Raw genomic sequence first — 17,553 nt, forward strand, 5'->3', positions numbered from 1 at the left:
TGAAATTTTTAATACTCTTGAATTCTTACCTTTCACTAATTCCAGCTATCATGCCTCCATTTTAGCACAAATGAGAGTGGTTTTGATATATAAACGTAAAAAGTGGAATTTGGGGAAGTGTCCTGGTTTCTTGTGATGCATGATTTTCTCCACGGTGATCAAGTATTTCCATTTACGTTTATTCCATTAAATGTTTCCACTCCATAGTGATTTAACCCTTAGACTTTTGTATACTTCACAGACACCAGGAAAACTTCTTTGTTGGTGCACATCTATAAAATTTGTTTGGCAAGCAGTGACCATGACTAGATGCAGAGAGCCTTGTTTAAATTAGAAATGTTGTTACCACTTGCACTGAGGACAAGACCCAGTGAAATAAAAAAAAAAAAAAAAAAAAAAAAAAAAGGAGAAATGTACATTTGAATATTTAATTCAAGGTATTTTTTTTACAGTGGTGAAAATCAGAAAAGTCACCGCCAATGTGTCTGGCATTCTGTCTACTGGGCATCTCATGGAGGGACAGTTCAACACCGCACAATACAAGGATAAAAGATCCCCATGAAACCTATGTGACATAAGAGCACTGAAGTAGGTGCTGAGCCATTCAAAATAATCAATATGCTGTGCAGATTGAAAATTTGGTAATCCGTTTGCAGTAGATATATTCACTCTACACACAGAAACACTTACTTCTCTGACCAGACAGTTAAGAGAGCTAGCCACATTTTAATGACTCTTTTTAGAGGTAGTAAAATAGAATTTTCTTTGAGAAAAAATGTAGAAAATTAGAGAACAAAAGGGATCAAAAAGCCGTGTACCATTGCAACATTAAAGACGTTCACAACTAACCACGTGGGTGCTTGGTCTGCACATCTACGGTGGGCGACCATGTTTGAGGGTGTCAGCCACATGTGGAGTGAATGACATCGTAAAAAGTTCTGAAGGGAGGCGTCAATTTTCTTGAACAAAGAGCTGTGGTCACTGGCAGGCAGCAGTTACCCACAAGGGCTCTCACTGCCTTACAAATGGATTGAAGAAAGGGCCTGGTTAAAATATCAGAGATAAAGTACCAGCAAGCTACTTGTTTTGCTCTAAAAGAAAACAAAAACAGAAACAAACAAACAAACAAAAAACATTCACACACACAAAATCTCAGATAATGAGACAGTTGAGTCATGAGCCAAAATCTCGTTCATCTCAACAAAGGGAATCAGCATACTGTGTTCAGGCTTTGGCAGGTGATGCCAACAGCTACTTCAACTGGACAAAGAAATCTCTTTAGTAACTCCTCAGAGAAGAAAGTCAAGTGTGAACTTTGAGCTAACAAAATATTACAGTTCTCACACTTGTCTATAAAATGCCAGTTTTCACATAGACATGATTTGGGCAGGACAACAAATGGAAAACATGCTGAGACATGTAATATGTAACTACTTCTCTATGCTCTTTATATAAATACACACTCCCTTCCCCCACTACAAAGCTCAGAAAAAGCCGAAGGCAATTTCATCCCAGGTATTCTGGGGGCTCATAGATAAAACACATGTTTTTTAAAAGTATCGAACTCTGGAGCCAATTTCTAGTTGTTTGCTACCTGGCCTGTTCCCAACAGTCAGCCCTTAACGTTAAACGTAAAGAAACAAGCCTTGACCTTGCACTTTACAGGTTTCAAGTCAAATCTGTTACAACAATCACCAAACACCCATCAAAATTCTATAGTTACACTGGAACTTTGGTTGGATCAAGTATTGCCTGAAATAGGGGAATCATTTACAAAGGGTCTGGGATGGGTCTGTCCTACAGAAAATTTAGACTGTTTTGATATTTAAAGTATCATATTCTCTCCTGTAGTGTCTAGAACTTAATTTTATTTGAAAAAAAAGTATAGAAAAAAGCGAAATGAAGTCAAGGTTATTTTTCATTGCTTTTGTCATTCAACAAATAAGAAAAAAATTTAAATTGATGATGACATTAAGTGCTCCTTTTTTTGTTTTGTTTTTTGGAAGTTTACACAATGTCAACCAAATTCTTTATTGACTTTTAATCAGTGCTAGATGAACTTGGTCTACCTGCTTAACAGGAAGAAATGTAACAAAAATTTTCAGGTTTTCTCCTTCGGTTCTAGAAAATTGGACTCCTTATACTATTTATTATTCTAGGACACCAGGAAAAATCAGGAAGTTTATTTTTAAGGTCATTTTCCATTTTAACCTCTTTTTTTTTCAGTCCTCATTAACTTCTAAAAATTTATTCTGGACATTCTCAAAAATATTCATCCCATCTCTTCATGAATCATATTCCTATAGTAAAATTCTAAAAGTCAGTTTTAATTTCTTTTCTGCAGATGAAATATATGTATTTTTATATAAATATTTTTGCTTAAAATTAAGATATTTGGCACAGAGTCCTCAGCCTACAGTTTCCAAATTGTGGCTGTGCCACTTTCCACTGGCCAACGTGGAAGAGGTTGGGAAGGAAATGGTGCTCTTGATGAACTTGTACCTCGTGTCCTTATCTCTCCCTCCGCCTCACGCCCAGCAATCTAGCAGTATTCCAAGACTGTAGAACACTCGAGAAAGGGTGGAAGATTCATTTCTCCATGTCGATGGGGAGGAAGGAAGGGGGTAGGAGAAGTGTTGTTGAGGATTTCTGAGTACTGAGTCTTCGTTTAATTTATTCATGTTTTTCCACCAACAATACCGTGGTCCCTTGTGTCCTCTGCTGCATTTCCAATGTGCACCCAGGGGACAAAATGTGTGGCCGGGTTTGTATCTAAACCCAGACATTTAGAGTCTTGTTCTAGTCAAGTTTTAAAAAGGAGTTTTTCAGGAAAGAAAAAAAAACAAAAAAACCAAAAAAACCAAGACGGCAATAAAATCTACAGTTTAAGAGACAGAAATTCAAATATTAATCTTTAATGATTATATTCCACTTCTTGTCTTTCTGCTGTACTTTTAAAAAGTACTCAGATGAGGAGAATCCATTTTTATACGAAGAATTTGAGTCACTACTTTATTGAGGGGCCAGAGGTAACAGATTACACACTAGTGCAAAAAAAAACCAAAAAAACAAAAAAACAAAAAAAAAAACTACATTCTCCAAAGTGCTTCCCGAATAAATTTCAAGACCTGAATTCTCACCAATTTGCTAAATATTGGAATACTGTTTGAATAAACTGCTTGGAGGCTCAAAGTTCTAGAACATTCTACAGAAAATTCTGAAGCAGGTAGTCCTAGAGGGGCATGAAAGGGAATCTCCTGTATCCTCTTCCCAGTATTGCACAATATAAAACCTGCCCACAAGGTGTAAGCAGGTGCTGCTTTATCTCCCCCACATTCAACATGAGGCCTGCACGCTGGAACTTCATCAAAAGCTGCCACCAAGTCTGTCAGACGTCACGTCACCCACACAGCCTGTCTGCGCCAAACACAAATGAGAGATGGAACCTATGTCACCCCCAAACATACAGAATGAGGAACACAGTAAGTCCTGCTGACTCATTGTTTCACGGGAATCCGCGCTCTGGGAGCCAGGCCACCTCATCTGCCTAGATGTTCTGGTTGTCTCCCTGGTCTGAGTTCATGGAGCATGGTCTGCTCCATGCTGTGCTCTTCCTGTACCAACTGGTCATCAGCTCAGGATGGCAAAACACCTTGACTCTGAACAAATTGCCCACCATCCTCCGGGCGCCGCCTTTTACAACCCAGGAAGATGTTGAGTATGTTTAGCGCCCTTCATTTAAAAACTGATTACAGATATACATATGTTTTCATAAATAAAACTTGAGGCATACATATATATATTAAAATTTTCACCAACAAGGGTGTGTTAAAAATTTCAAGTTCTGTCATTCAAGTTCAATAAAGGCACACTTTTTTTTTTCCTTTAGGCTTGCAAGGAATACAACTGCTAGCAAGAAGTCATAAAAGGCATTTTATGGGACTTTCTTCTTTGATTTTCCTCTTCTTGGGATGAGCGTTCATCCTGTAAGTCAATGGCATGACTCTGCTACCCAAAGAAGTATTGAGATGCATAGAGGGCATTAAATGGATTCCACTTCTGTGTCATGTTTCAGAGTGACAACCCCCCGCTGTGCTGGGCCAGTCACTCCAGGTCTGCTTTGGCCATTTCCATCAAGGCTTCTCACTTCCAAATCGGGCTTTCCGGCTGCCGGGTTCCGATGCCCTCCGGACCAGCCTGGGTGGTGGCTTGGGGCAGACGCCTCCGGTCACACTGTCTTCCCGCACTGAGCCAAACTGGCCTTTGGAGAGAAGGGGCTGCCGTAGCATGCCTGGGGTCTGGGTGCCCCCCTCTTTGCTGGGGGGTGCTGGGGGGTTACAAGGCTGGCCCTGTCCGGAATCGACGTCTACCTCGTTCTTCCATTCCATTTTATAGGGCTGTGGGGCTTTCTTTGAGAACTGTTCTGGCAAGAAGCCCCTTGCTCGGGGCTGCAAATTGAGGACGGTAGTCCCAACATCTGTGTCCGAGTCACTGCTATTGCCACCTACCACAGAGCAAAAGAAGGACAACATGGGCAAGCATTTCAGAGGGAAGGAATTTTAAGTGACTCAGCAATGCAACAGTGGGTCCAGCATTTGCGGTGCCCTCAGGCACCTCAGGCACGGTTTGGGCAGGGGAGGTCCGAGGGCTCGCTACCTCTAGCCCACAGACCTGGGCATGATACATAACCTCTGTGGGCGTTAACGTTGACTGTCCACACTAACGCCGAAGAGCTTACTGTGCGCCAGGCAACTGTCCTAAGCACTTGGAAATGCATTAACCCATTTAATCCTCACAAGCGCCCATTCGGCAGGTGAAGTAACCGAGCTTCAAGAGATATTATTAATCAGTGCATGTGGGTGTCACAGTGCGACTATCTGGCAACAGCAGCTGTGTTCCCACCTGCCCCATCAGAACGATCCCAGAAAGGCTCAGCTATGTGTCTGGCACACAGAAAGCAGATTGGCAATTGGCTGCTATTAGGAAAATTCTTGTCTTGATCTGGAATCTCAGAGACAGCCTTCTTTATCTCCTGTGCAGTTTCATAAAAGGGCCGAAACACCCATGTGCCGTTTACAAACAGTGGGAAGACACATGATCAGAATGAGCTGGTGTCAAAATTCAGGTCCTAGAGAACTGTGGGTAGAAGAGCTGACGGGGAGCTCGCCCAGGAGCTGAGATTCTTGGGGCCCTAAGACCCGGTCTTAGTGGACGTGGCCCACTGCTCTACATATTCAGTGCTGCCTGGCCTCCCTTCTCAGGTCTCATCTCACTGATCATCACCACCAGCCAGCATTAGAATTTCCTCTTCTTGGTTAATTAAGTAAATAAGCAAAAATAAAGGGCGTGGTAGGGTTATATCCCACATTCTAATAACATGGTATCTTAACATATTTCTTCTGGGGTTCACAGAAAATGGCTGGGAGTCCACCCAAAGATTATCATTAAATAAAGAGATATTAGACTCGTGATTACAGGCAGAAGTAAAATTTATGGTTGACCTTATGAAAATATATGCAGGTTGTAAAAATTTAAACACTCCTTCGCACATTCACAACTCTCTATTTACCTGTTCACTACCACAGGTGGCAATAGTGGCTCGTGCTGTATCAAATGGAATCATTATGGAAAATCATTGGCTAAATTATTTATAACGTACACAGAACTCCATCCAAAAAGCTTACAATGCTAATAATAAGTCACCATATTATTATTTGAGGTTTGCAAACCATTAAACAGATTGTCCTTAATGAAGAAGAAGAATGGGAAATTTTCTCTATTTTGCGAACATTAGTAACATGACTCTGCTCCAACTGAGTTCATTACCTGTGTTAGAAATATTCTTTTTCTTTTGTAGCTTTTCTGGAAGCTTTGTATTTTTTGGTAAGGATAAATATCGAGAGGCTGAAGTGGACGCCTGTGAGAAACACAGAAAATGTTTAGATTACGCAGATGTCATTTATTGTATATTAGAAGTTTAAATTCTTAGGGCAAACCCTGGTGTTAAAAATTAAAATTGTACTTTTCTACTCCAAAATTACTTGTGAGGGGCTGGGGGCATAGGGAAGAAAGCTCCCAGCAATAATTATTTTACTTAAAATAACCAAATCTCTTCTAAAATGTAATAGAAATCAGTATTAAGGAAAATGAAAATAAAACAGGACCATTAACAATAAGATGTGCAAACTACTGAGTCTTTTTAAAGAAAAGCTAAGGAAACACCTATGTATAAGAATATACAAAAGATATGTAGAAACAAGGCACCTGGGTGGCCCAGTCAGTTAAGTGTCTGACTCCTGATTTCAGCTCAGGTCATGATCCCAGGGTTGTGGGACCCAGCCCTGTGTCAGGCTCCACGCTGGGAGCCTGCTTGGGATTCTCTCATTCATATTCATTCTCTCTCTCTCTCTCTCTCTCTCTCTCTCTCTCTCTCTCTCTCACCCCCCTTCCCCGCTTGCACTTTCTCACTCTCAAATAAATAAACTTTAAAAATATGTAGAACCTATATGTATGGGAAGAAAATATATGAAAAATGTAGCTTACTTGAGTTTTAATTACTTTAGTAAGTCTTGAAAATGATAGAACAAAAAGTTATTAGTATAGCTAATTTGCTGACAATTCAAATGCCACAATCCTACTTTCCTTAACTTTTCATCGATGCTGCCACATTTTACACATTAAAAAAAGATAATTATCTTGTTCACACATTACCATTTTGGTCTCTGATGACCCAATACAGAATATTATTAAAAAATGAAATGCAATCCTAAAATTAATGCAACCTTGTGAGTCAGAGTGATAAGATACAACGTCTGCTACGTTAAATCAATCAATCATAATGTCATTTAAAAATGGCTTTCCTTATCTATTGACAATGCCCTCCACCAAGGGCAAAGGTGAACACTCACGTCCCCCCAGCGGCTGTGACCTTGCAGTTCCAGCACGTGCCACTTGCCCATCTTTGGGCTGCAACCTCTCCCTGGAGATATCAGGACTTTCCAAACGAAGCTTGGTCCAGCCATGCTGTTTAAATCTGCAACTTAACTGACCCTTTCTGTGCTCCCAATCTCCTTCCTCAGCATTGTTTTTTTGTTTTTTGTTTTTTTGTTTTTTTCCCCATAGCACTCACTGCCCTCTAACATAACAGATAATTTATTCCATTGCTGGCTGCCTTCTCCTCACTAGAATAGGAATTCTACAAGCGAAGGTATCTTGCTTGGTCAGTTTCGTTCACCAACATATTCCAAGTGCCTAGAACAGTGACTGGAACATAATAGGTGTTCCAGAAATATCTAGAAAGACTTTACCATCAACTCCATCTCAGAATTCCTATGACTCAACCCTCAGCAGCCATTCTGTCAGTAGACCCTCCAGACTGGCGGCTGGCTCTGCTCTCGGAAGCTTCCCTCCTCCCAGACAAATGGTAAAAAACGCCAGTTACCCTGTGCTCCTGGTTCAAGCTGCTGTCTTTCCGGATGCTTTCTCGCAAACTATGCCTTCGTCGGATCAGAATTTCCTTGGCTTGTCGCTCACTTGTGTCAGCCGTCAGATTGTGTCTGTTGTAGGACAAAGTCTGAAATGAAAAAAGAGACATTTTACAAACAACAAACAAACAAAGCCTGATTGCTGCCCCAGAAATTCCAAAACTTTGCTGTGTTTCTTTGGCTTTGCACCTCAGCGAGGCACTTAACTAATGTGCAGAGCAGAAAAATAGATGAATAAAAAGCATAAAAGTTGTTAACACTCATAAAAAAGTTAACATTCGTTCAAATTTTGAAAGCACTTGTTTTCTAATAAAAGTGTGTGAATAAAATATCTTTCATTCAAAAGCGTGATCTTCATAAATCAGAAAAATGATGGAACTCATCAAATGCCTCTGTCTACCTTGAAGTGCTTTATATGTTTTTAGCCCTCATTAGTAGCTGGGGAAAATGATACAATTCATCTTAATAAATTCTCTATTGAACAGGAATTACTGGTATGAAAACAAACCACTTTGAGCCACTTGGTGGTGCCGTGTCCTTGTGATTAAACTTAAGAACACTTTTACAACTGGGTGGTCAAACTGAAAAGGCTGGGGGCTATCACCGGCAATTACCATGTGCCAGTATTTGAAGCAGTAAAATTTCTAAACCAGGGCTGGACATGGCACACATTGTTAGTTTTCTAAGTTTCCTAAAATAAACTGTAATTAGCGAGGGAGTTCATTTTCTGGCGTCTTAATATATTCTTCTTGGGAATATCCCTGTGTCCCGAACTATTAAATATTAAATCTTGAAGAAATATGCAAAACTGATAGAGAACAAGGCTCAAGTCCTGCCTTCAGAAAATTACTGGCTGGCTGGACATCAAAGGCTAACAAAGTAATACAAAATTGTGAAATTAAGTGCTAAAACTATGTGGTACGTTATCAGCTCCTAGTGCTACCCCACTTGAAGACAGGGCTGGGAATAATACGGAGGCTGTTGAGGAATCCTTAAACATCGGAGGATGTGGATCTGCTGGCAGGAACCAGTGGGACGTTCCAAGTGGAGACAGAGAAGAGAGGAACAGAGTCCAAGGAAGGAAGACAGAACCTGGGGGCTTGGGGAGGGCAAGGAGGTGTAAGGTCAGACACTGTAGAACCTGGAATTAGAGATCCCAAATTCTGAGAGAATAGTTTAGCCTGTAAGCCACAGCTGTGGTTTTGTTTCAATTCTAACAGGAGAACGCTGCTTAAAAGGTGCTTTAGGGGAAAAGGAGGAGCCATAGTAATGCAGGATGGAATGGGGACTGCTTTGGGGAAGACCAGCTGAAAAAGTGCAGAAATGACCCCAACATGGGTGAGGAAGGCTCCTGACAAGCGATGTGATCTGTGTGCCACCTCGCCTCACTGTACCTTAATTTATTCATCTACAGAATGGAAACAACAGTCACCCCACTTGGAGAAATGAGTTAATATCTGCCGAAATGGGGCACGGCAAATTGTATGCACTCTCGAAATGTTAGCTATATTATTAGCCAACTGTTAGAATGAGGTGTTAACAATGGGACAGCTGTGAAAGAAGTGACTCGGGAGATACATTAAAGGAAGAAACTATAGCACTTTATGAATAACAAGGAAGATTAAACGAATTTGGATAAGTTTTCTTAAAGCTGTAAGTTTTCTACAAGCTATAAAGCTATTTCACCAAAAAAATTAATGCCTGGGTGGCCCAGTCGGTTAAGCGTCTGACTCTTGATTTGGGTTCAAGTCATGATCTCATGGTTGTGAGATCAAGCCCTGTGTCAAGTTCCGTGCTGAGTGTGGAGCCTGCTTAAGATTCTCTCTTCTTCTCCCTCTGCCCCTTCCCCACATGCGCTGTCAATCTCTCTCTTAAAAAAAAAAAAATCAGAAGAGAGCCATCAATTTCTTTTTTTCACAATTAGTTAAAACATATTCTTTTATCTCCAAGTCCAGAGTAACAGAACTCCCAGGGGACTCCAAGATTTTTCCACTGGTGTCTGGGAAGGAATGGCACCCTAACAAGATAGGACCCAGAGAAGAGAAGTTGTCTGGTGTGGGACTCGCAAAAGACTGGCATAATCGTAGGGCAATATCCGCTACAACTGGGTAGCGTGAAATCAGAAGGCATATTCTCAGCCAAAGGCAAGGAAATGCTTGGCTAAATAAATTATTCTCACTCGCTGTCGGATTTGATAGAGATTTCTGGATAATATTTCTCGGATTTCATCCATTTCACCAGGTGTGAGCTTCCTTATTTTCTCTTCACGACAATCACTGTGAAAGTTTAGAAGAAGAATATATTTTACTATTGGACAAATGTTGGAATCATCAATTTTTTTTGAGATAGAATATCATCTAAGTAGAATCTTAGCTTAAAGAATAACGCTTAGGGATTATTCAGTATTTTAAGATAACTCAAAATTCTAAAACTGTTCAGCATCAAAATTATTCAAAACAAGTTGAATCATGCACAAGTTTTCACAGTCTGTTCATGCAATTATTTTTTTCCATACAATTATTATTTTAAGGAAGAAAAACTATAGTAGCTTATAATGGTCTCACTTTAGTATTTCTAATACTCCATAAATAAGGTAATACATGATTGAGTTTTTTCCAACAGAAACTTAATTAGCTACATTTTACTATTAAGGCTTAGTCCTTTAAACACATCATAATAAATATTTGCAAAGACGCCACTTATAATATGGATGCATATACAGTCAGTCATAATTATTCAAGGATTTCATATTTGTAAAGTAACCTACTTGCTAAAATTTACTTGTAAACACAGTATCAGTACTCCTGGCACTTTTTCACAGACATGTGCAAAGTGGGGGGAAAATATGAGTGCCCCAACACACAGGTTCCTGGATAAGGCTGAACATGGCAACACTGTGCCTTCTTGATTCAGGTCTTGTACTGTAAACAAATGTCCTTTTTGTGGTCTATTTAATGACACATTTTTCACATTTTTGTGCTTTCTTTTGGTGACTTCACTGTTTAAAATGGCCCCCAAGCATGGATCTGAAGTGCTGTCCAATTTTCCTAAACAAAAGAAAGCTGTGATGTGCCTTCTAGAGAAAAGTCATATTCGGTAAGCTTTGTTCAGGCATGAGTACAATGCTGCTGGCCGTGAGAGGAATGTTAATGAAATAGTAATATATATGAAATAAGGCGTCTTTAAATAGAAACGTACATAAAACGAGGTTATATATCATCAGTTGATGAAAATGTTATGACCAGAAGCTCACCAGAACCTAAGCCCGTATTTCCCCTAGGAGCAACTGTTCAGTATGGGCAAATCAGCGCTTAGGGCAATTTTACAAGACATGACTACTGCCAACAATGAGAACCAACTGTATTTACACAGTTTTATTCTACTGCCTTCAAAAAGACTTTGAGAGGGTCTACAAAAATATACAGTAAAATAAAATACATAGCTAAGAAGATAAATTAAGAGAATAAAGCTGAGAAAGTTAATATACATAAATCCAGGTCTTATAGAAGATGGGCTAAGGACACACCAATTGAAGGCATAGTTCCTTTATTTTTTTTTTTTTAATGCAAACTTGCTGTTACTGAAAATCAGCCATAATATTAATTACCTATGCCCATTGGTACTGGAGAAAAGCAAAGGAACAGATACAGAGATTTAAGGCTTCAGCAGGACAGACTTCTCTAGATATAAATGATTCAATTTTGCCTCAACTTCAATTGTTCTTGAGTTTTTAAGAAGCATCTTCTTAGACTAAAGCATTGTTGTTTAGACAGCTGTCCAGGTATCTAATCAGGAGTTTGATCAGCAAAGTTAATTCACAGGACTTGAGAAGGACAAATATAGTCAAGAGGTAACAATCTTTTGGGTGTCTGATTTTCTTGTACAATGTTCCCACCAAGTTTTATCCAACATATGTTTGTATAACTCTAGTGGTAAGTGCCCAACTACCTCCCTTGTTTATACCCAAAGTGTATCTACTGGAATGTAATATGAAAACAAAAAGTACAGGAATCTTACATGCACAGCTCAATGAACTACCATAAAGCAAGTGTACTTGCACAACTGCTACTCAAGTCAAAAAACAGAACGTGACCTAGAACCCCAGAAACCACTTCATATTACATGCCCCCAACAATCACTACTTCCTTCCCTCTTTGACAAAAACAACCACAATCCTAACTTTGGAATTCACAGAATACTTTTGCCTGAATTTGAACTCTATATAAATGGAGTCTTTTAAATACAATAGGTAGTTTTTTATTTTTATTTTTTTATTTTATTTATTTTTTATAATAGGTAGTCTTTTAAATTTAGCCTCTTTTGCTTAGCGTTATGTGTTGGAGATTCAACTGTGTTATTGCATGTAGCTATTGTTGGTTCATTTTATTCATTGTGCAATATCCCATTACATGAACATATCACAATCTACCCATTTTACTATTGATGGGTATTTGGCTTATTTCCAACTTTTGGATATGACAAACAATGCTTCTATGAAAATGGGTCTATTCCAAACTCTTACTTTGTTCCGCTGGTCTGTTTGTTCTTTTATCCTTACCCAGGAATCACATTGTCTCAATCATAGGAGTTTTACAGTTTTGCTACCTGATAGTATAAATCCTCCAAATTTGTTCTTTCATGTTAAAGACAATTTTGTCTTGGTTAATTTGGGCCCTTTATGTTTCCACAGAAATGTTAGGACCAGACTGTCTAATTACACACTGGAATTTTGAATGAAATTGCTTTGAGTCCACAGATCAATTTGAGAAGAGCTGATAGTCTTATAATATTGAGTCTTTCTTTTTACTAATATAGTCTTTATCTGGTTTGGACTTTCTGCAGAGAGGTCTCACACATATTCTCTAAATTTCATTTTGATGTTTGACATTGACGTATATGAATGTTTCATGATACCATTCTAAATTAAGCCTTTTTTAAAGTGTCATCTTCTATTTGTTGATACTTATAAAGCCACCACTGATTTTTTTTTTTTACCATGTATTAAGAAACCTAGATAAATTACCTTATTATGTCTAATTACTTTTCTGTAGGTTCTTTTGGATTTCCTCTGAAAACAATCCAGCTGTTTGGGAATAGTAACAGTTGTATTTCTTTTCCTATCCTTAACTTTTAAATTTTTTCTTACCTACCATTGGTACAATATTCATAGAAATAGTAATAATAGGCATCCTTGTTCTTGATCTCAGGATAAATCTTTCAACATTTCAACATTAAAAATCGTATTTGCCATAGATTTTTCATGAACAAACTTTATCAGCTTGAGAAAGGATTTCTTCTATTGTTAGTCTACTTAGATATTTAAAAAAAATAAAGGATATTGAATTTCATCATATAATTTCTGGGCCTCTATTACAGATAGATAATAACCCTTGATTTTTCTCCTTTATTCAGTAAAAGTGGTAAATAATGGATTGATTTTGACTCTTAAATCATACTTACATTCCTAGAATAAACCAAAATTATTGTGATGTGTATCTTTTTTATAGATCTCTGGATTTGGTTTGCCAATATTATGTTTAGAATTTTTACAGGTTTATTATAATTTTCCTTTCTGATAAGTGTCTTTGTCAGGTTTAGTATCAAAATTATGCTAGTCCCATATGGCAATTTGGGAAGCTTTCCATTTTTCCTTACTTACTGAAGAAGTCTGTGGAAGATTGGTTTTATTTTCTCCTTAAATATTTTGTAGAATTACAAATAAAGCCAAATGGTCTTGGGGTTTACTTTGTAGAAACAATTTCAAGTACAGATTTATTTCCTTAGTATCTATGGTACTATTCAAATTCTCTGTTCTTTTATGGGTTTAATTTGTCATTCCTTTTTTCTAATTTCCTAGTATGATTTATTGATTTTCAGCCTAACTTTGTTGTGTTTTTTTTTTTTTTTGCCTATTAACTGTATTTCTAACATTTTCATTAAAGGTTAAAAAATTTTTCCTCTAAAAATGCTTTATACAAGTTTTCATACATCCTGTTTTTCAAAGTATTTTCTGATTTATAGCATAATTTCTTACTAGATCCAATTTTTATTTAACTTCTAACTACAGGGATATTCTACTTTTTATGCTGTTTTATATTTTATTTTGGTTCTGATTCCGCCTGATAAGGGAACATACCCTATATGAAACTTTTTAAGACTTGATTATTTATTATGTTATTGAAATCTTCTATATCCCTGTTGAAAGTCTGTCTGCTTATTCTATCATTTCCTAGAAGAGCAATACAGTTATCCACTATGATTATGAATTTGTGTATTTCTACTTGTGGTTCTGTTATGCAGAATGTAATGTTTACATTTTATGGTAATAATATAATTATACAAACTTTCTTTTGTTTAGGTGCTTTAACAAGATACCTTTTTATCAACCTTTCACTTGCAATCGGTCTGTACTTTTAGCTAGAAGTGCTATCTCTTATAAGCAACACTTAGTGAGTTGTATATTTTTATCCATTTTGATCATCCATCCTTTCAAATGGAATGTTTGTATTTAATGTAATTACCTTTGGGTTCAAGACTATCATCTTAGTATTCGCATTCTATTTGTTCTACCTCGTCTATAGTTGTTTTTTCTACTTTGCTGCCTTTTTAAATTTTATTTTATTTTGCTCTTTTCTGTAGTTAGGTTGGCTTTTATGTTCTTTTACTGGTTTTTTTTTTTTTTTTTTTTTTTTTAGTGGTCACCTGGGATTACAACATTAATCACTGGCTTATTAAAATCCAAAATAATTTTTACTATTTTCTGGACAACACAAGGTTATCAAAACACAACACCATTTACCTCCCTCCCAATTTATAAACTGTATTTGTTGTTCATTTTAATTCTGCTTACATTCAAAACCACACAGACATTATTACTTTATGCAACTGATATTCATTTAGCTATTACAAGTACTCATTTCCATTGTTTTAATTCCTTCCTTAATCTCCAACCCTTCTCTCTATGGAGACTCTTACCCTTCTGTCTTACCCTTCTGAATTTTTTTTTCTTCTGCCTGAAATTTTTTATCATTCAATTTAGTATGATGATTTTTAATTGTCTGAAAATGTTTTCATTCTCCTTTTTGTGAAGAATATTTTAGCAGGATATGGAACTCTATAGATTATCAGTTGCTTGCTTTCAGAATTTTGTTGAAAAATCAGTTGTCAGCATTTCTTTTTTACTTGAAGAAAACAGGTCTCTTTTTCCCGCTGATCATATTTAAAATTCTCTCTGTGTCTTTCACTTTTAGCAGTTTTGTTAGCATGTACCTGCATTTGGTATTTTTCTTATCTAATCTGCTTGGGGTTTGTCTTTTATCTCTCTGGGAAATGCTCAGTAATTAACTGTTAAAATACTATTCCTACTAATTTCTCTCTCATTTTCTCCTGGAACTTTCACATAATCCCATATATTTCTTACTTTATTTTCAACATTTCCCATGCTCCCCTCCCACCCCCGCCCCACCGCACCAGCTCTCTGCTTCATTCTGGTTATTCCTTCTGTCTTACCTTATAATCAGTCGATTCTCTCGATAGCTGTATCTAATCTGCCTTTACACTATCAAATGAGGTCCTAAATTTAGTTATTTTAGTTTTAGCTCAAATATTCCACTTAGATCTTTTCTATTTATATCATCCCCCACAACAATGTCAAAAGCATCAATGCCATTTTCTTTCCTTACACATACTGTTATTTTTATTTTAAAGTCCCTGCCTGATAACTTAATTATGTGAATCCCCTTTATGTCTGTTACTACTCCCTGTTTTTGTTTTATCTTTTTCTCAGTGTTTTCAGTATCTCACTTCCTTGTCTACTCTTATGCTTTGGATTGGTTGATAGACACGATATAGGAAAAATCATGGAAGCAGTTTAAGACTCTTTATAATCTTATTTTCCTCTGGAGAAGATTTAAGTTTATTTCTCTCAAGCAGCTGGGACTAGGCTAGACTTCTTTCCCTTGAGGGTTAAAGGGTAGAATTTGGAAGTAATAGCCTATAAGCTGGGTACAAGAACCCCTCCTTCTTAGTAGGTACTGAATTCCAATTGTATTCTGTTTTAGCCTTTTAGACTCTCAGATAACTTCTCTGTGATCCAGGGGGAAAAATGGCACCAAATGCCCATTCCATCTTCTTGGACTTTCCTTTTCTGTTGACTCTTGGCCAAGAAATTCTTCTTTGCACTGGTGCTTTCCAGCTTTTCAGCAGGTTTTAAAAATACATTTTGTGCTTTTTTTTTTTTCTAGTTGTTTGCATAGGATGGTTTGGACTACAACACTGAGTCCATGACTGTCAGAAATACAGTTCCTTATTACCTCCCTTTCTGCTTTTCATTTTCTCTAAAGAAAATGTTTCAGGAGCTGTGCAATGGTCAATATGCTACTCATTTACACAGCCATGCAGCTGACCACTAATTCTGTTACCTACTTCCATAACCTTAAGCCTTTGCCTTTCTTCTGCTTACTACCAGCTTCCAAATGAACTCTACACAGAGAGGAAAACTAAGATTTCTTCGTGATCGCAAAGATAATGGCTCTCCTTTGTGAAGCTGAATAATTGAATTATCCTTTGCCACAACTGTGAAAGGAATGGTGAGTAAGAAAGATCATTGATTTGTAAAGCTAGAGGGAAACAAAGATCAAGTGTAGCCCCATTTTCTACTTGAAGAAACTCAATCTCAAGGAAATAGATGGACCAGCTTAAGGTCACATAGCGAGTTACTGCAGCGGAGGACTATAAATCAGTCACTGCGCTCAGTCAACTACTGTTCCTAGCGCAATATAATGCCTTTACCTCCAAGCCATTCTTGATCACTATTTCTTTTTATTTTGGATTGGGTAAACTCCCATAATTTTAATAGGGGATGTACAGTCTTAGTAAAAACCCTAGTTAATATGGTTGGGTGTAATTTGGAGTTTCCTTGTCTTATTTCAACTCTCCCATTGATAGCATTCTAATCACGTGACATGTTCTTTAAACGCACTTCAAGCTCATCGGTGAAAGAAGAAATCAGCAGAACCTGTAATTTCTGTTATTTTTGTGGCAGGGAAGGACTGATGTTTACACGATAAAATGACCTCATTTGTTAACTGAGCAGTAATTTACTGCTCTGCTATGGACTTGCTATAAAAATTTTGGGTAAGTCACTTTACCATTCTGAGTCTTCATTTCCTCATTTTTAAAATTAGGGAGATAGACTAGGTCAGTGGCTCTCCATTCTGGCTGCATATTGGAAACATCCGAAGAACTTATAAATATACCTATACCTGGGCCTTAACACCACAGATCCTGGTTTTATTGGTGTGCGTGAGGCCCAGACATTTGTATCATTTAAATGCTCCTCAGATATTTTTAATACGCAGCCTAGGTTGAGAACCATCATACCGTATGATCACTAATGTTCCTTGCAAGCCTTAAGCTACGATGCATGAATAATCTATGAGGAAATAGCTATATCCACATGCGCATTTATAATAGCACACCTTAAGATATTCCATTTCAAAATGCTCGCTAAAGAGGCACCTTTAAAAAGCACTGAATTACATTAAGAAGATAGAATAAAGGCATACCCATCCTAAACATGACAAAGTATTTGCTGACCAGTCAATTCTAAAATTAACGTGACATGATGTGACATACGGCACACATTTCTAGGCTGCACATTTTAACCAGGATCTCACTCTTCTGTGAGGTGTCCAGGAAGAGGTCAAATTTGTTATTATTACCGGTTTCCAAAAACTATAAAGACATACACAGGAATACTAACTTTTATTTGCAAAACAGCACTTACTTCAGAGATGCAAAAGAAGGAACAGTACTTATCATCCCCGTCTCTGCCATCTCAATGGCATGTTTTATTTCAAGCTTCTTATATAAAGACACAATGCTTGACTTGGGTTGGTTTTCCCGAATCAACAGCTTCCGCAGGTATTTGTCATCGAACTTCTTAAACCTGGAAATAAAGGAAATCAGAGCTTCAAGTAATTAATACTAAACTGACAAACAACAACAACAACAACAAAACAACAAACCTGCTTTTACCAATAAAATCATTTCTACTATACTTGGGGGA

General features: G+C 37.5%; 1 protein-coding gene across 1 annotated transcript in view; it reads right to left on the minus strand.

Moving 5' to 3' along the window:
* Window positions 1-2,899: 2,899 nt before the first annotated feature.
* Window positions 2,900-17,553, minus strand: part of SLC9A2 (solute carrier family 9 member A2) — a 100,642-nt gene continuing 85,988 nt past the window's right edge. The window contains exons 8-12 of the mRNA XM_011281070.4: window positions 17,272-17,433; window positions 9,664-9,760; window positions 7,442-7,573; window positions 5,827-5,917; window positions 2,900-4,504 (exon numbers count right to left, since the gene is read on the minus strand). Coding sequence (XP_011279372.3) covers window positions 4,134-4,504; window positions 5,827-5,917; window positions 7,442-7,573; window positions 9,664-9,760; window positions 17,272-17,433 — 853 coding nt within the window. The 3' untranslated portion in view covers window positions 2,900-4,133. The remainder of the gene's footprint in view (window positions 4,505-5,826; window positions 5,918-7,441; window positions 7,574-9,663; window positions 9,761-17,271; window positions 17,434-17,553) is intronic.

Source organism: Felis catus, chromosome A3 (assembly GCF_018350175.1).
Source record: "Felis catus isolate Fca126 chromosome A3, F.catus_Fca126_mat1.0, whole genome shotgun sequence".
Classification (NCBI taxonomy): domain Eukaryota; kingdom Metazoa; phylum Chordata; class Mammalia; order Carnivora; family Felidae; genus Felis; species Felis catus.